This window comes from Ranitomeya variabilis, chromosome 1 (genome assembly GCF_051348905.1).
Source record: "Ranitomeya variabilis isolate aRanVar5 chromosome 1, aRanVar5.hap1, whole genome shotgun sequence".
NCBI classification, from domain to species: domain Eukaryota; kingdom Metazoa; phylum Chordata; class Amphibia; order Anura; family Dendrobatidae; genus Ranitomeya; species Ranitomeya variabilis.
In genome coordinates, this window is record NC_135232.1 from 244,748,285 (window position 1) to 244,768,675 (window position 20,391).

General features: G+C 42.8%; 1 protein-coding gene across 2 annotated transcripts in view; it reads left to right on the top strand.

Moving 5' to 3' along the window:
* Positions 1 to 20,391, top strand: part of ADGRD1 (adhesion G protein-coupled receptor D1) — a 1,174,499-nt gene that overhangs the window by 718,569 nt on the left and 435,539 nt on the right. For both annotated transcript variants that reach the window (XM_077293307.1, XM_077293306.1), the window contains 2 exons: positions 2,067 to 2,170; positions 13,166 to 13,277. In XM_077293307.1, coding sequence (XP_077149422.1) covers positions 2,067 to 2,170; positions 13,166 to 13,277 — 216 coding nt within the window. The remainder of the gene's footprint in view (positions 1 to 2,066; positions 2,171 to 13,165; positions 13,278 to 20,391) is intronic.

A 20,391-nucleotide genomic window follows, 5' to 3' on the forward strand; every position in this document is an offset into this window, starting at 1 on the left:
TCAGGGTTTCTGTGCGAGCAGGGCCTGCGGTGACGTCGCGGTTACATGACTGTGACATCGCGGTCACATGACCGTGACGTCACGAAGGTCCTTCTCGCACAGCATCTTTGGAACCGGACCGCCGCGTGCAGCGCCGAGGAGATCGGGACATCAGAGGGTGAGTATAACCAATTTTTAAATTATTTTTACCATTACTATTGATGCTGCATATTGCTGCATATGCAGCATCAATAGTATAGGAGTAAACCCGCAGTGGAAACCGCAAAACAAACCGCGATAAATCTGCAGGGATAACCGCAGCGGTTTTGCCCTGCAGATTTATCAAATCCGCTGCGAGAGAACCCGCAGAGGACCCGACCTACGTGTGCACATGGCCTTAACCTTTGTGAAGGACAGACCAGCTCCACCTTTGCTTTTACCAGTAATTTTAATGCCTGTAAGCTTTTAGGCTATGTGCACACGTTGGTTGCGGATTTGCCTCTAGAATTTTCTGTGCGGATTCTGCACCTCTTGGCAGAAAACGCAGGTCAAAATCTGCATGTTTTTTATGCGAAGTTTGTGCGTTTTTGTTGAGGATTTACTGGGGATTCTGTGTGGATTTCATGCGTTTTTTTACCCCTGCGGATTTCTATTATGGAATGGGTGCAGAAACACTGCAGATCTGCACAAAGAAGTGACATGCTCCTTTTTTTAATCCGCTGCGTTTTCCGTGTGGAACTTTCCGCACCATTAGCACAGCATTTTTTTTGCAATTGATTTACATTGTACTGTAAATCACTTGTGGATCTGCAGCGTTTCTGCACAGAAAAAACGCTGCGGATCCGCAGGAAATCTGCAACGTGTGCACATTCTCTTAAAGGCCAGTGTTTTTCCTGGTATATATAGAAGACACCAGAAAAAAAGCTATGCCTACAGAATACTGCATTTGAAAAACGGATAGTACATGTAAAAAAAAAACCTAAAAAATGCCTCAAAACACATTTTACTATAATTTAAAAGAAAATCTTCTACCTCATCCAAGATCAGCATGATGTCGTGGCAGAGATCCTGATTCCAGTGATGTATCACTTTCTGGGCTGCTTGCTGTAGTTTTGATAAAATCACTGTTTATCTGTTGCACATCTTCCTGTTTTCTGAATGCTGAGCTCTGTATAACCCCGCCCACACCACTGATTGGCAGCTACACTGTTCATAGGCATAAAGCTGCCAATCAGTGGTGGGGGCGGGGTTATACAGAGCCTATAAACGTAGAAGACAATATGGCAGCAGGTTTAATAGTCCTCTAGCAATAATCTCCTTCTGTCAAAATGATTTTATCAAAACTATAGAAATCAGCCTTGTAAGGGATACATCGCTGGAATACATTATCCTGTTGTCAGGTTAGGTGACAAAACCTGGTGACGGATTCCCTTTAAAGAGGTTTTTGTACCGCTTTGATATTTATGACCCATACTGATGTGCAGTACCCAGCAGCAGCCATTAAACAGTGTGGCAGTGTTTCAGATACATAGGAGGATGTATACATCTGACGGCTGTTAAACCTGGTGTCAGCTGGCCGCGAGAGTGGCGGGTTTCAGAGCTCCACTGATCTGATATTGATGATCTATCCCAGGAATAAGGTCATCAATATCACAGTAGTGGAAAACCTTTTTAATGTAACCTTTCACTGCACAAAATAATAAACAAAATTACAATTATTAAAAACATCACAAAATATCCAGAAAAAAATGCGTTTTTTGGAAAACCAAACTTAATGATTTTTTTGTGAATCTTTTGATTTTCAATAAATCAATTTGAAAAATGTTCAATATACATTTGGAATAAGAAAAGAAAAATACTGCATGGCTGCTCTGTACGATGTTCTATGTGTAGTCATGTACATGAAAAAGACTGGAAGGGTTGTGCCGAGAAAGATTTTGTTTCAAGGCATATCTGTGATAATGTATGCATAGGAAGACAATTAGTGCTGATTGGAGTGTTAAGGTTAAATTGATAAACTTGTCAGAAATCCAAATTAAATGAAACTAAAATGAATGAGTATTTTCTCTTCTTTTTCTGTTACACAGCTCTCCCATTCCCACAAGGTGGCGCTGTCCTCCATCAGTTATATTGGCTGTTCTCTGTCCATTTTCTGCCTGGCGATTACATTGGTCACATTTGCTATACTTTCGTGAGTAATTTTTATTATTTTACCTTTTTCTTTGTTCCTTACTGGGCAATTATTGCTGTTTAAAGACCAACTGATATTTATGCATGTTCACACATCAGAATAGCGACGCAAAATAACTTTAGCATTCTCTCAATCATGAATTCCATTAATTCTCACCAACCCTTTAATTGGATTTTGCCTATATATTTGTAACAGCTGGGTGATTTTGCTCAAATTGCTTTAATTTCCTGATCAGAGGAGTTTTCCATTTGCTTTCATGACATGTTCTAGAGCTGCCGTTATCTCTGCTCAGCTGCGTTAGTGAGATAGAACATTTGCTGTGAAGAGGACATTTTAAAACAATTCTAGCAGGCAAAAGGCCTTTAAATCACTGTAGGTCAAAAGAGTAAAATCGAGTCATTTACTGTACTTGCAAAGTGTGGGATAATATGTTCTGAAGAACTTTATGAATCCTATGTGGATCACTGCGACCTGACATTAGATAGATGTGCCATACCAGAGCAGCGGCCATCAATGGAGCAGGTTAGGACATGACTCGCTCTCCATGTGCAGAGATAATCACCTGTGCTTTATGGCTGCCAATATACAGGAAGGCTGCGAGAGCAAGCTACAAGCAGACATCCTACTGGTGGGTACAACACATGGGAAGATTAGTAAGTGAGTTGGCTAACTCCTCCTGGAAAAAGACTTTCAGCTTTTGCCTGATGTTTCATTTGTAGGCTTAAAGGAGTTTTTCTCACGTTAGACATTGATCATCTATCCGAAAAATAGGTGATAAATGTCTTGATTGTTAGAAACCTCAGTACTGGGTGTCTCACATGCAGGTGGTGCACGTGGTTCGTGGACTCACTGTGCCACTGGGCCAGGATTACCTAGGAGGGGTGTAACTAAGTGGCTACCTGATGTTTTCTAGAACTCCTGATGGTGGAGGTAGACTTGAGCTGCAGGTAGCCACCAGGTACCACTCCTAAGCAGTCCCTGGTACTATAGCTGCTTCCCTAAGGGTCACGCATGCAGACACGGACTCGGGCTCTGTTCAGACTATGCTGGTTCTGGATTCTCAGGCTGACACGAAGTAACAGACAGGACTGGATTCGATGACTTGTTTTAGCAATTTGGACATACGGAGTGCACATTCAGGCACGTATGGACCAGGGGATGAGGTTTAGCCACTGGCCACACATGGTCCAAAGAAGCAGGATCTGGAACTGGCCACACACAGACCATGGGACGAGGTTCAGGCACTGGCCATGCACGAACAAGGGGAGCGGATTCAGGCACTGGCTACACATAGGCCAGGGCAACAGGTTCAGGCACTGTCCACACAAGGACCATGAGATGAGGTTCAGGAACTGGCCACACATGGACCAGGAGAGTGGATTCAGGCACTGAGGACCTAGCCACACAAGGACCAGGTGACCTAACATCTCACTAGTAGCAGACTTCACTCACTACTGATTCATTGTTGCTTAAGCCCCTAATGGTGAGGGTGCCTTTTACACTCAGATGCCTCAGATGCTTTCCAGCTACTGGATTAGAGCATTTTACCATGTGCATATGCTGCCCCTTTATGAGCAGAGAAGAGCACACACTATTCACCCTGCGGCAAATGCAGACATAGGAAGCAGGTAGCATGCACATGACCACATGGCTGGAATAGTGACTATGCCGGCATCCCTGCGGTGCAGCAGTTGTGACACAATCAGAGTTTTTAGATGTGGCATGTTGCAGAGCTCAGAAAGCAAATCCCGCCCACACAAGCACTCTCTATGTACAATGTCTATTAACAGTGAGCTGCTTATCAGAAGAAGGGGCGTGGCTGGAACAGGAGATGGGCTGGAGCAGCAGCCGAATACCCTACCCACAGGCCCACCTCTATGCACATAAAGCTAATTACCCGAAAACTCTAAAGAACAATCACAAAGTGGATTTAATCACTAAAAGTATAAATGGAATCTGTATAGCAGTACCATCATGGCCATGTCGTTACTTTACATTCCTAAATCATGCTGACACGTTCTCTTTAATTATTATGCTACCCAGAGAATTATTGTATGTTTTATATCTAAGCATTGCACATGAGAATTATGGAAGATGTATGAGCTTCCTTAGCTTTAGCAAAGCTGTAATTACCGTTCATGCCATAGTAGTACTGAGAGCACCTGCTGTGCAGCGCCGTAATTATCACATTACATATTAGCAAAGCCGCTAATGGCCAGAATTGTGGGGAAAATCCTGATATTCTTTACAAATAACCTTACTACCTGGATCATCAGGCACAACAGGAAATACCCAACTAGTTTTCAGATCTCTACACATGAAATTGTATTTTATTAAGATTCGTGGAGAATGTGTCCATAAGTAATTATCTTTTACAGAATTTGATTCTAAATCTATATTTTTACTGTTTTGACTCTTGCTAGCTCTAATTATTTGTAGTCTGTTTTACTTTAGCAACAACTTTTATCACATTATTACATCTCAAAGCTAAAAATGAACAAATTGGCAGTGTTCTCTGAAGGTACAATATTAATCAGCTCTGGGACGGCCATTAGTATATAACTTGAGACGAGACACTAACTTTATGGAAAACTCGTAATTAGTTTCAAGGCCCTGAAATGTCTTCACAAAATAAGAGAAACTGAAGATAAAGAAAAGAATCTAATACAGATAATGCTACTTGTCACATAAATAAGCCAGAGAGGCTGCTGTAAATTACTTTCTGTACAGCAAACAGGAGCTGTTTCATTGTTCTGTGCAGTACTTGCGGTATATCGGAAAAATAAAATGTAGTGATTTCTACCTACTGTCTAAATATACAGCTTATCATGGCACAGATACAGATCGGAATATATACTATATGTACTACACTGTCCTCTAGAGAGGAGCCAGTAGACAGTCAATCAGTGCATGCGCGTTAGAAATAGCGGTGCTTAGGCCCTTCTTGCCCAGCTTGAGTGTGTTCCTTTAATAACTACCATTTGTTTTTTCCTATCACTGAGCCAGTTATTACCCCAATTACACAATTTTCCCCTAGTCCCATTTTTCTCATTTTATATACCAACCTTTTGAATGGCACCGTATCAAACACCTTTGAAAAATCTATATAGACAACATCCACTGCTTTCCCTGGTCTTGACTTGAACTTACCTCCACATAGAAGATTATCAGATTAGTTTGACAGCAACGATTCCTCATGAAGCCGTGGGTCACGAGGTTATTTTTATTGAGATACTCCAGTACAGCATCTGTTAGGAAACCCTCAAGGAACTTAGCGGCCTATTATTTCCAGGCTCAGATTTTGTCCCTTTTTTGAATCTTAGCGACACATTTGCTATGCACCAGTGGTACAGACACTGTTATTATAGAATCTGTAAATATTAAAAATAATGGTCTATCTAATGCTGTACTTAATTCTTGCAGTACTCAGGGATGTATGCCATGGATGACATTGTTAATCATGGAATCATGGAGCACATACTACTAATGGGGATTTCATAAGACAAAAGTAAATAGGCAAGTACATACAGTACAGTGAATTACTACAAGTTACTCGCTTCGAAATTCCCTTAATCTAAAGTCACTGAATCACAAGTCACAAGCTGAAGCCAAATCACTTAAAAACAGATCACACTTGCTAGAACATATGATTTAAGACAGTTACCTTTTCCCATAGCTGCAATGCAACCTGCACCTCACTGCAATGTCTGCAAAGGGATGTTAATGTTATACATTAAGATGAAAAACAGAAATAATAGCTTCCATTGCTGCTATTTTGAGGTTTATACAAATCTTTAATCATAGTTTATATATTTTGTTTTTTATAGGAGGAGAGAGGAGGGTAATGGTAGTAATAGCAGAAAACAAGAATTCTGGCATGTTTTTATTAGTTTATTACCTAAGCGATCCATAAAGGGCTGGGATACTCTACCCCCAGCTCCCAGAATAAGGGAGGAGGACTTTGTCATAGCCCTTCCTAGGCCCGCTGTCTCCAAGCTCAGCTGGAGCATAGTGGAGATGAGGTAGATACCTCTTCGAGAAACCCAGGGAGTATAACACAAAGAGAAACGGAAACAAATCCTAATACCAACCCTGAAAGAAAGCAACCAACACTGCATGCACCAATCACAACACATAGGAACTGTAAAAACAGCAAAGACCTGAGCTGGGAACAGGGTTAAATAGCTGAAGGAAATGATCAGGTATTGAACATCTCCTAATCACCCCCAAGCAACCACTCCCTGTTAACCTGCACAGCAGAATGGTCACACTCCCACCACTGCATAGTACCAGATACAGCAGTGTCCTGCATTGCCTGGCCTTGGGCAGTGAAATCCGTGGGAGATACGGTGTCCCGCATCCCCAAACGTCTTACTAGTCCAGAACACAATACTCCATAAGATTGGGACAGTTTCCCAGCGCACGTCCGCCTCTAAGGTCAGGACAATGGCAGTGCTTGTAACTAGATTAGGGTAGCACTGGACCCGATCCATTCCCAAGGAGAAGCACAGAACTACAATTTCTAACATTTATAAGGGAAAATGTTTTTTTCCTTTGTCTTTTTTATAAGAACAAATTATTGAACTATTTTAAGTCGTGATCTATATTAGGTATATTAGGCAGATCCCAATCACAGTGATTCAATGCGTTTAGTATTTGGAGCCCCAATATCTTAAACCACATGTTATGTTCAATGAAAATCACAGCACCTAAGAGGTTCAGCAGCTGCCTGACACCTGACTATCATAAGATAGCTTTGTACTTGTGCTGGATCTATTCCTCAGCATTGTAAAAATGCAGTCATATGGAAGAAAGCCCATTACCGGTTGCCATAAAAACACATATTGATAATCATAAATGGTTTAACAGAAAAGTGTAAGCATTAATTGACCAGACCTTACAGCCGGTCACATGCCACAAATTCCATAAAACGTGACGTGGCCCAAGAAGATCAATGTTAATTGGAAATATTGTAACCCGAAGCCAAACGGAGAATCTTTGGGATGATGTTATAAGGGATGGTCAAGACGACAAGACCACATTCAACATGAGGCCTCCCCAATATACAGTGCCAGATCAATAAACTAGACTGGTCTTTTGCCAGATTTACGTTATTTATGTAAGTTCAGACTATACAACCATGTTATAGCATGTAGAACAGTTCACCATACCAACATTTAGATTGCCAAATCTGGACATTTATCCCCGCCCATAGGAATGCACAGAGACATCTCCAAATTCTCCAATTTTGGGTGTTTTGCTAAGCCTTTCTCTTTTTGTGGTTTGGGTTGTACTAGCAGATTTGGACTGCCTGAATATATTGACTACGCAGCTAGACTGTTCTTGTAGGAAGAGGGCCAGACTGCACAGTCAGACTGCTGTTATGTGTGATAGTCCAGACTATAACTTAAACTATTGGATTTATGGGTCCAGAATACATTGCTGGGCTGGGTTCAAATCCCACCAAGGACAACATATGCAAGGAGTTTGTATGTTTTCCCCTTATTTGCGTGGGTTTACTTCGGATACTCTCATTTCTTCCAACACTTCAAAGACATAATATAATAATAACAATACATTTTTATTTATATAGCGCCAACATATTCCGCAGCACATTACATTATAGAGGGGATTTGTACAGACAATAGACATTACAGCATAACAATAAAACAGATCAAAACAGATACCAAGAGGAATGAGGGCCCTGCTCGCAAGCTTACAATCTATGAATGATAAGGAATTTAGATTCTGAGCCCCAATGAGGACAGTGATGAAGATTAATGTAAAGTAGTGTTGTATCAATGGTGTTATATTAGCAAAGCATAATAAATAAATAAATATGGGCCGTTCAAATCAATATTGTAATGCTATTATAGGGTAAGGTCCTGACCATATAGCGTGCTATACAGCAACCAAATGATATCAGGCCTGACCAGGAACACACTCCACTGGATGAAGCTTAGATGAAAATGAATGTTTATGACAGACGCATTCCCCTTTAGATTTAACAGATTTTAAAACCCTTTTTTAAAAGTGAACATGAACTTTTTTTAGTTAAAACTGCCTGCCACCTATGGGAAATGCCTACTAACATCAAAAGAACATACATGTCTCTAAACGACCATTACATCCTCATGATATTTTGGATATCATTGAAGAAGATAGACAATGTGTTTATGACCATCCACCTAACACCATTACAGCTACAATTTATATACAGCGATTTTAACTTGATAGAATGAGACAGAAGGAGAATTGTTCTTTGGAGACAACTGAAGGAAGATCTCAGATTTAGTATTCCCCATGCAGACAGACTTCAGTGAATCAGTACATTAGGCAAAGTAAAAAAATGGAAGCGGTTCAGGTAAGTAAAGCAGCATTTTAGATTAATCCATGGCCATTTAACACATTTAGCAGAAGGTTTTGACCCACCGGACTTTTGGAAGTGTAGATGAATTGTTTATGATTGCCATCTGCACCATCGCAATGCTTTGGCAGGGTAGAATACTTATATTAGATTGTCACTGGAGGCTGTGGAAATGTTAACATTCAAGAGAAGGCACTTTCCTTGAATGTAAATGCTTGCAAATCTGCATTGATTTGAAAGGTAACTTGCCCATAAATGACATTGAAATGGTTTCCCGAGGCCTGACACAATTGGCAGGAGTATTTGTTGCCTTATGGACAAGGGACAGAATGTTTCTGTGGTTAGTTAATAGCCTTGGCGGAATGGCACTGCAGATTCCACTTAATACTGTATATTTTAAGTGATTCCATATGGATAGTGATACATTTATGGACTAGGCATTGTAATGTTGGCACTCCTATGGAGCGTGGAACTGTATACGTTTTACTTTGGCGTTGTCATAAATAAGCAGCGTGTGAATTGATTACTGCACATAATCCATCTGCTTTTACGAAGGATATTTGACAGTTTGTGGCCTGATTACAGAGTTGTCATGCAATTTAGCCTTTTCTATTCAAGTTAAATTTTCAATCACTTCTGTAAACTTTAATCATCAAATCCAAGTCCTCATAAATAGGTCGCTTTATCATGACAATAAAGAAATAGATAAATAGATAACTATATAAATAAAATGCGCTTTCTAATAGAAATCATATTTCTGTTGACATTGTTTGCCAGTAAGGAGACTGCAGCCGGAAGTGCAAACAATTGATGTTTTCCTTCTCTCTGCCCTGGTGACATTAATGGACTGCTGTATATCTGTCCTAGTGTTAAGTTTTTATTATAAACTAATTTTGGAAAAGATAATTTAAGGCTAACTTACATGTAAACTTCACGTGAAAATTTGTAAATTAAAATATTAATAGAAGAGATGAGTGAATCATTCTAAATTTTGACTTTGACAAATTTTACTTGGAAGTTTGATTTGCGTTGAGTATAATTGCTGCTAATAGTAATACAGAAAAGATTCTAATACATTTATAACACTAAGGCTTTGTAAGGCCAGATAGGGAGAAAGAGAGAGGGGGAAGAGAGAGAGAAAAAGTGAAAGAGAGGGGAGAGAGATGGAGAGTAAGGTGGGCGAGAGAAAAAAAGAGGTGGAAGAGAGAGAGAGAGGGGGAGAATTGGAGATAGAAAATGGGTGAGAGAGAGGTTGGAAATAGAAAGAGAGAGAAAGAAAAAAAAAAAAGAGTGAGACATTCATTTTTTTCAATATGATCTGTATAATACTCTTACCCAGTGACTTTGGAGATGAGATCCAACTCTGCTGTACCAACTGCACCCGGCTGTGCTCCACTGGGACCCGCTGATTGCTGATAGCCTAGGTACTGTTCTCCACGGTATAAAGTATTGTAATCAACTCAATACGCTGGGTTTAGACCCGGGGTCTCAAACTTGGTTGGATATATGGGCCGCATATAGAAAAAATGTGAAATTGGGGGGCCAAAGTGACATTTTTAGTGACACTATTTTTTTTCTATAATCCTTGTGAACATTTTTGCCGTATTTTTTTAAGAAACTTTTTTAGAGCTTGGGTCGTTATGGATGTGTTGAAAACAAATGTGCACTCATATTGTAGTTATGTCCTCATATTGTAGTTATGTCCTCATATTGTAGTTATGTCCCAATATCCAGGCCTTAATATTGTAGTTATGTCCCCATATTGTAGTTATGTCCCCATATCCAGGTCCCCATATTGTAGATATGTCCCCATCCAGGTCCTCATATTGTAGTCCTGTTCCCATATTGCAGTTTTGTCCCCACCTAGGTCCCCATATTGTAGTTATGTCCCCATCCAGGTTCTCATATTGTAGTTATGTCCCCATCCAGGTCCCCATGTTGTAGTCATTTCCCCATATCCAGGTCCCCATATTGTAGTTATGTCCCCATCCAGGTCCCCATGTTGTAGTCATTTCCCCATATCCAGGTCCCTATATTGTAATCTTGTCCTCATTCAGATCCTCATATTGTAGTTATGTCCCTAGGTTTGAGAGGAGGAAAATAGAAAACAGTGAAGCAAAAAATGCCGTCAATTCTGTACTAATATCTCCCATTCTGGCATATATACAGTATGTCCCCAATCCAGGTATTCATGGCCCCATCATCCCCATCCTGGTATGCATGTCCCCCTCATCCCCATCCTGGTATGCATGTCCCCCTCATCCCTATCCTGGTATACATGGCCCCCTCATCCCCATCCTGGTATGCATGGACCCCTCATCCCCATCCTGGTATGCATGTCCCCCTCATCCCTATCCTGGTATGCATGGCCCCCTCATCTCTATCCTGGTATGCATGGCCCCCTCATCCCTATCCTGGTATGCATGGCCCAATCAGAGGACAATGCAACTCCCACTCATAGAGTACAATGCAGCCCCCCTCACAGAGTATAATGCAGCACCCCCTCATAGAGTGTAATGCAACACCCCTTCATAGAGTATAATGCAGCACCCTCTCATAGAGTATAATGCAGCCCCCTCATAGAGTATAATGCAGCACCCCCTCATAGAATATAATACAGCCCCTCATAGATTATAATATAACCCCTCACACACACTATAATGCAGTCCCCCCCACATATACACAGTATAATGCAGCCCCCACACAGAATATTGCAGCCCCCTACACACACACTAATGCAGCCCCACACTCTAGCAGTATTATACACGCTATAATGCAAACACACACAATACTTACCTCTCCCCATTCTCCCAATTCTCTGGCTTCTGCAGTGCATATCATTGGCTCCACTGCTGGCACAGTGTGGTGCATGATGAAGCGAGATCATTGTGCGCCCGCTGAGTTAGAAGAAGAGGAGGAGTGATGGAGAGGGAGCGTCCTCCATCACTTCTTTCAACTGTATTGATGTCTATGATGTCGATAAGTTGAATGTAGGGGGGTGAGGGGGCAGCGTGCTTAACTTTGGGCCACATGAAGCAACCTCAGGGGCCGCATGCGGCTCACAGGCCAGGTGTTTGAGACTTCTGATTTAGACCATATGATGTCATAGATGCAGAGGCTGTGAGAAAAAGTAATTTGCCCGCTCGGTAATGCTTTAGCAGTGTAAGAAATGTTGTGGTTGTGGGTAATTTTTTTTTGCAATCCCTGCGGATCGAAGTTCAAATTCACACAGAACTGAGATATCAGGAAATTCAACTCAAAGTTGATGCTCCATGATTAACCCTCTCATCTCTAATTAATAGGGTTACGCTGTTAGCACTGAATACACAGTGTCAGATTGCAATGCAGTTTCCCATTAATTTATTCATACATTTCCAGGAGATATTACCAAGGAGAAAGAGAAATTACTAGAGTTTTTTTTACTTAGTTCTAACAAATAATGCTCCAGAGCTGATAATTTATGGAGAGAGTGTTTACTAAAACAAGGCATGCCAGGAGAGCCAATTGCTTCATCTAAGCTTTGAAGTTCCATACGGTGATATTTAATTAATGTAGAACCAGTCCATATATTTGTTAGTTTGTATAAATACAGCATTGTTTATGTAGTTATCTTTGCATTTCATCAATGGCAAAGTGTAAAATATCTCTTCTGCAGAAGAAATTTGCAATGCTATAATGATACCTTTCTCCTTTTGCCCAGAGTGTGCCAGCAAAATAATTTCCTCCACCATTACTCCACCTCCACCTGCCTGAACTGTTGATACCTGATTGAAAAGTTAATTGATACAAGCTGATCAGCAAAATGAAAAAGAAATCTTCATTCATCTGATCAAGCAATGTTTTTCCTCCAGTGATCTAACTTTTACATTCTTTTGTCCATTGGAGTCATCGCTTTTGTTTCTCTTTGACAGCAATATCACCCAAACAGGTCATTTGCTGTTATGGCCCGTCTTCTGTAAGGAACAATGAGTTATGTATTCTAACATGTTAATTGAAGTACCAGTCTTGTATTTATCTGCATTTCAAATTCTCCTGACCCCTTTGTTCAACTAGTTAATTTATAGTGATCCACGGAAAACTTACTTGATTAATTGATGAACTCCAGGGTGGCCAATCAGTATATATAGCCTACAATCCAAACAAAATTCTTATTAATCTGAGTCAACAAAGGTCATGTGGACAAGGCAAAGATGGAGCTCACCCAACACATTAGTAATAACATAAACCCAACCTGTAGAAAACCAACTTTAGTAGCACTCATCATTTCTTCTTGGAAAGTGATAAGTACTGAAGAAATTACAATGAAAAGGCATAATAAGAAGAGACAGTGAGCGCCTATGAAGTTTTCGGTCAAGGCTGTTAACATATAAAGGAAAACAATAATGCACAATTAAGATAATAGAGAAAGATTTTATCTCAAAGCACTTTTCATCTAGATATGTAATGTTTTTCTTGCAGTCATATCCTTGGCTGTCTCCAAAGTTGAGGAGAATGGAAGTGTAATCACAACCTTATCTTAAGTCACGTATTCAGATCATATCTTTAGAGGCCAGAAGCTTTCTAGGATTTATCTTGTGGTGCGTTTTTGGTATGACTCAGACTTTCCTTGTTCATGTTTTGCTTTATAGGTCAGTGAGCACAATCCGAAATCAGCGATATCATATCCATGCTAACCTGTCTTTCGCAATATTGGTTGCTCAGATCCTGCTCCTTATCAGCTTCAACTTTGTGCCTGGAACGGTGAGCAAATGTTATCTAATGATCTGATTTAGTATAATTTACTCATTTATGAACCTTAAATTTACATATTTGTTCGGCATTGTGCTGTCTAGCAGAGGCAGCAAAGTATATGTCAAAGGGCAGGTCTGGCAAGTTGCCCTGAGACAGGGAGTTTTAAAGGTAGAAGAGGGTCACTGGGCCAAGGTGGACAGTGCTCCTCAGTCATTGAGTTTCTCAGCACACAGAGGACTCCATCAGTTGAAAAAATCAGTTGCAGCAGATTTTTAAATGTTCCCATCTTGCAGCTAGATTCTTCAACTGAAAAGGTATTCGGGAAGGGTGACCTCCTATCGCTTACTCGAAAATCCTGTATTGCCCCCAGTCCTGGTGTGTCTTTTTGGGTCCTCTTTTCTGTGCCCATCTGGGTTCACCACTTGTCCTTGTTGGTAGCTCCTGACTTAGCAGGTTCCGGCAAAGAGATTCCCTGAAGTTCCTTTATCTTACACAGACAGGAACAAAGTAGGAAGAACGCTGGGGAACCCTGCTGCTGCCATACAGAACTGTTGTGTGTGAATGACACAGTCTGCTCATGCATTTAATTACTCTAGTATAGTTTTATACAATAACTTTGGCAAAGTGTAAAAAGTTCCCTTTACATAGCACAATTAAGTTCAAAGGTATACATATAAATTTTTCCCTGATGTACAACTCCGACTAGAGAAGAGCAAATTTATTCAAGTGGAATTCAATTCTACTTGAATATATAAAACACTGCTTTTTGAGAATGCAGATTTTTTGGGAAATTTGCTTCATGTGAATTTAGCAAAATTGCAACTGGCAAAAGTAAAAAAAAAAAAAAAAAACATATTCACTTCACTGCTCACCTGTCTGGCCCTTCTGCTTCTCACTGGCCACTGTCAGACTCTCAAAGCCTCCTCTTCTTTCCCACATTGTAAAATGTACAAAAGGCCTGTTCTCTCCTGCCATGACCAGACCTCTGAGGCCTGGACTCAGTAGGAAGTTCCAGCCTAGAATGAACAGGTGGAAGATGCAACAGCAAAAGGAAAGGACCAGATGGTGAGCAGTTTCCCTCCAACTATTCCTCAGGGCCTCTTCTTTCAGCTGTAGTAGCTTCTCCAGATTATTCACTCTGCAGACCTGATAGCAGGCAAAGAGCAGCAGAGGGACAGGAGAGCAGTGAGGTGAGTACACGTTTTTTGTTGTTGCGTGTTATGTTTATTATTATGCTCTGGTGTCTACAAAGACTCCAGAGCATAATAAGGGACATTCAATTCATGGAGAAACATTTTGCTGAGAATAGCAGTTCTCTGGAAAATCCGTGGGATAGGGCAAATTCAGATTTTGGTAAATATGCTTATCTCTACCATTGACATATACCTCCAATTAACAAAACTATACAGCTATGCAATGCCACGAATTGCCCATTATGCCAAAAAAAGCATACCACATGGGTTATGGGTTTTTTCTGGTGGCCATTGTATATGAAAATGCTGTCTGCTCCACTTTCAATATAGTAAAAAACAGTTATGCTGATGCATTCCACCGTGATAGAGTCCAAAGAACATGGTTTACCCCAATGGAGGAATATGGATACATTATTATTATTATTTATTATTATACCGCTATTTATTCCATAGTGCTTTACATGTGAGGAGGGGTATACATAGTAAAAAAACAAGTACAATAATCTTAATCAATACAAGTCACGACTGGTACAGGAGGAGAGAGGACCCTGCCCGCGAGGGCTCACAATCTACAAGGGATGGGTGAGGATACAGTAAGTGAGGGTAGAGCTGGTCGTGCAGCCTTTTGGTCTATCAGTAGTTACTGCAGGTTGCAGGCTTGTCAGAAGAGGTAGGTCTTCAGGTTCTTTTTGAAGGTTTCCACCATAGGCAAGAGTCTGATGTGTTGCGGTTAGTGTTGAGCGATACCTTCCGATATTTGAATGTATCGGTATCGGATTGTATCGGCTGATATCCGAAAAATATCAGATATCGCCGATACCGATACCCGATACCAATACAAGTCAATGGGACACAAATATCGGAAGTGATCCTGGATGGTTCCCAGGGTCTGAAGGAGAGGAAACTCTCCTTCAGGCCCTGGGATCCATATTCATGTGTAAAATAAAGAATAAAAAAAAAAAATAGGGATATACTCACCCTCTGACGCGCCCTGGTAGTAACCGCTGCAACCAGCAGCCTCCGTTCCTAAGAATGAGCGAGTGAAGGACCTTCGATGACGTGGCGGCTTGTGATTGGTCGCATGACCGCTCATGTGACCGCTCACGCGACCAATCACAAGACCACGACGTCATCGCAGGTCCTTCACTCGCTCATTCTTAGGAACGGAGGCTGCCGGTTGCAGCGGTTACTACCAGGGCGCGTCGGAGGGTGAGTATATCCCTATTTTTTATTTTTATTCTTTATTTTACACATGAATATGCATTCCGATCCGGATTCCCGATATCGCAAAAATATCGGAACTCGGTATCGGAATTCCGATACCGCAAATATCGGCCGATACCCGATACTTGCGGTATCGGAATGCTCAACACTAGTTGCGGTAGAGATTTCCAGAGTATGAGGGATGCGCAGGAGAAATCTTGTATACCATTGTGGGAAGGGGAGATAAGAGGGGAGTAGAGAAAAAGATCTTGTGAGGATCGGAGGTACATTCAATATATTCACTAGAATCTGGGTGCATACACCAAACAGATTCATGAAATGCAATGTGAATATAACATAAATATAGAATTTAAAGATTAAATTGCTAGTCCATCACAATATTCTTACTACTTACATGCAAAATAATCTAGCAGAAAACTATGGACATATTTGCAATTGTGTGAATGTGTACACTAACCTTACCATAGCAAATAAATATACCTACATAAAATACATAATATCTAGGGACATGGCAACTTGAATACTTAGAAACTAAAGGCCACCATGCACATGACATGAAATTGGAAAGATACATGATCATTAGTTGTTTGTACAATATTTCGTTGGCACGACCTCACCATACACATTTCATATGAAATTGTACAATGCACCTTTGAGATGAAGCCAAAAAAATATCAAACATGTCCGATTAATTCTCTTGGACAATTACAAATGTTTGTCGTTCAGCCATCAACCAGTTGTGAACAGTTTGTCATGAAGAAGCCCAGAGATGAACGATCAATTTTGTCAAAATCGGTCACAATTTTTGTATAATGTGTGTATTGGCCTTAAGCACCAAAGTGCTTTGAGACTAAATAGATGGAGAAAAAGACCAGAAAAGAGGTACGTCTGCAGAGACCAGCTGTGGTGGTTATGATTAGTCACTCTGCCATCTGGGGCAAAAGATGAAGAAGAAAGACATGAGGACAACTCCAATTAAAGAATACGTCATCTATAAGGTACTGAGATCCAAGAGTGCAGTTACACTCAGGGGCGGATTATAAGAGGGTCAATCTGGGCGGTAGCCCAGGGCCCAGTGGTGTGGGGGGGCCCTGGGCTACCGCACAGATTGCCCACTGCCATCAGGGCATTACTGCCTGTGCCCTGACTGGCATATCATTTATGGGCCCGGTGGGCAGAGAGAGGGGGCCCGCATCGGGCCCCATCTCATCTGTTCACCGGGCCCATACCGGCGCTGCGGCGGTTTCCTATTGACGTGCGGGCGCGCGCCTGCATGTCAATAGTTAACAACAGCCGCCAGCCAATTGGAGGCTGGCAGCTGAAGTCGGCCACAGGCGCAGCTTACACGTCGCCGGCGTCTGACATCATTGTCAGTCGCCGGCGAGTGTGCGCTGCTGGAGGGAGCTCGCCGCTGGAGCGCACAGGTCAGGTGAGGAGAACTCGTTTTTTGGGGGGTTTTTTTGCGAACGGCAATCCAGGGGGCCCGGGGCAATATGCTGGACAGATTGCTGGACACACTGGAGCAATACTGGAGACACTGGGGCAGATTGCTGGACACACTGGGGGCAATGCTGGAGGACACACTGGGGCAGAAGATTGCTGGAGACACTGGGGGCAATGCTGGAGACACTGGGGGCAATGCTGGAGGCACTGGGAGCAATGCTGGAGACACTGGGGGCAATGCTTGACACACTGGGGGCAATGCTTGACACACTGGGGGCAATGCTGGACACACTGGGGCAGATGATTGCTGGAGACACTGGGGGCAATGTTGGACACACTGGTGCAGATGATTGCTGGAGACACTGGGGGCAATGCTGGAGACACTGGGGGCAATGCTGGAGACACTGGGGGCAATGCTGGACACACTGGGGGCAATGCTGGACACACTGGGGCAGATGATTGCTGGAGACACTGGGGGCAATGCTGGAGACACTGGGGGCAATGCTGGAGGACACACTGGGGCAGAAGATTGCTGGAGACACTGGGGGCAATGCTGGAGACACTGGGGGCAATGCTGGAGGCACTGGGAGCAATGCTGGAGACACTGGGGGCAATGCTGGAGACACTGGGTGCAATGCTTGACACACTGGGGGCAATGCTGGACACACTGGGGCAGATGATTGCTGGAGACACTGGGGGCAATGTTGGACACACTGGTGCAGATGATTGCTGGAGACACTGGGGGCAATGCTGGAGACACTGGGGGCAATGCTGGAGACACTGGGGGCAATGCTGGACACACTGGGGGCAATGCTGGACACACTGGGGCAGATGATTGCTGGAGACACTGGGGGCAATGCTGGAGACACTGGGGGCAATGCTGGAGGACACACTGGGGCAGATGATTGCTGGACACACTGGGGCAGATTGCTGGAGTCGGAGACACTGGGGCAGATTGCTGGAGACACTGGGGCAGATTGCTGGAGACACTGGGACAGATTGCTGGAGACACTGGGGGCAATGCTGGAGGACACACTGGGGCAGATGATTGCTGGACACACTGGGGCAATGCTGGAGGACACACTGGGGCAGATGATTGCTGGACACACTGGGGCAGATGATTGCTGGACACACTGGGGCTGATTGCTGGACACACTGGGGCAGATTCCTGGACACACTGGGGCAGATTGCTGGACTCACTGGGGCAATGCTGGAGACACTGGGGCAGATTGCTGGAGACACTGGGGCAGATTGCTGGAGACACTGGGGCAATGCTGGAGACACTGGGGGCAATGCTGGAGGCACTGGGGCAGATTGCTGGACACACTGGGGGCAATGCTGGAGGACACACTGGGGCAGATGATTGCTGGAGACACTGGGGCAATGCTGGACATACTGGGGCAGATTGCTGGACACACTGGGAGTAATATGCTGGACACACTGGGGGTAATATGCTGGACACACTGGGGGTAATATGCTGGACACACTGTCTGGGGGTAATGCTGGACATACTGGGGCAGATTGTTGAACACACTGTCTGGGGGCAATGCTGGACATAGGGGCTAATTAAGGGATATTATTACTGCAGTGATGTATTTATTTTATTTTTGAGGACATTGTTTTAAATGGGGGCGGTCCTGTTACTGTGTAGAGTGACACTATGTCGCCTCTTTTTCTTCATGTGGTGTAATGTAGAAGTTGGGAAAAATTAAGTAATGTGTTCTGCAAGCGGAGCTCGAGATAACTGTGTTATTCCCTGCAGAGACAAGTCCTGGCTGGAAGAAGTGATGGCGGTCTGTGCTGGATGAAAGATGAAGGACTACACCTAGAGACGTCACTGGTGAGTCAGTGTTACCTATACACTGACACTATACACTGTATACTATATACAGAGCTCCTGTATATAATGTCACCAGTGATCACTGTATTACCTATACACTATATACAGAGGTCCTGTGTACAATGTCACCAGTGATCGCTGTATTACCTCTACACAGACACTGCATACTAAGTACAGATCTCCTGTGAATACTGGCACTTATGGTGATAGTATTGTGTTTTGGTTTTTTTTATTACTGATCAGTATTGTAGTATTCAGTCACTATGTGGTGGTAATATGTGGTCTGGAAATGGTGTTGTGGTATTTGTCCCTTGTATGTGCTATTTGGTCACCAAGTTGTGGTAATATGTGGTCTTGACATGGTGCAGTGGTATTTGTTCCTTGTATGTGATATTATTCGATCACTGTGGTTGCAATTTGTGGTCTGGTCATGGTGCGGTGGTATTTGTTCCTTGCATGTGATATTGGTCAAAATATACCTAAATTGTATTGCATATTTTAACAAATATTTAATAGGTTACAGTAGAGTAGGGCCCGGCCATTTTTGTGGAATAATCTGTTTCAGGTGTCACATGACCCCCGTCACATGACCCCCGTCACATGACCGGGGGGGGGCCACAATGTCTGAACAGCCCGGGGCCCTGGCTACCCTTAATCCACCCCTATTTACACTGGCCAATAGTGGCCTTTAAACAACTGGTAATCAGTAGTCATTTAATAGCAATAGTTTAGGCAGACAGTCTGCACTTTCATCTGCACTCAATGATCGGTAACTACAGTATCATTGTGTGTACGTAAAATATCATTGTTCTCAGTAGCATGTGTGCTGTTTACAAAGGATGATCTGCTGCTGAAAACAATGACATTTAATAATGACAGCCAATACGTCTTTTAACTGACCTGAGATATATGAGAATAGCATCCCCATACAGGTGACAATCCAGCAGCTGTTGACTGTACACTATAGCTGACAACTTGCTGCATCAGCCACGATCAATGTTGGAACCATCCATATATGTTTAACCCCTTAAGGTACCGTCACACTAGGCGATATCGCCAGCGATCCGTGACGTTGCAGCGACCTGGATAGCGATATCGCTGTATTTGACACGCAGCAGCGAAATTGCTGGTCGCTGCTAGAAGGTCTGCACTTTATTTGGTCGCTAGGTCGCCGTGTATCGCCGTGTTTGACAGCAAAAGCAAGGATACCAGCGATATTTTACACTGGTAACCAGGGTAAACATCGGGTTACTAAGCGCAGGGCCGCGCTTAGTAACCCGATGTTTACCCTGGTTACCAGCGTAAAAGTTAAAAAAACAAACAGCACATACTCACCAGCGCGTCCCCCAGCCTCTGCTTCCTGACACTGACTGAGCGCCGGCCCTAAACTGAAAGTGAAAGCACAGCGGTGACGTCACCGCTG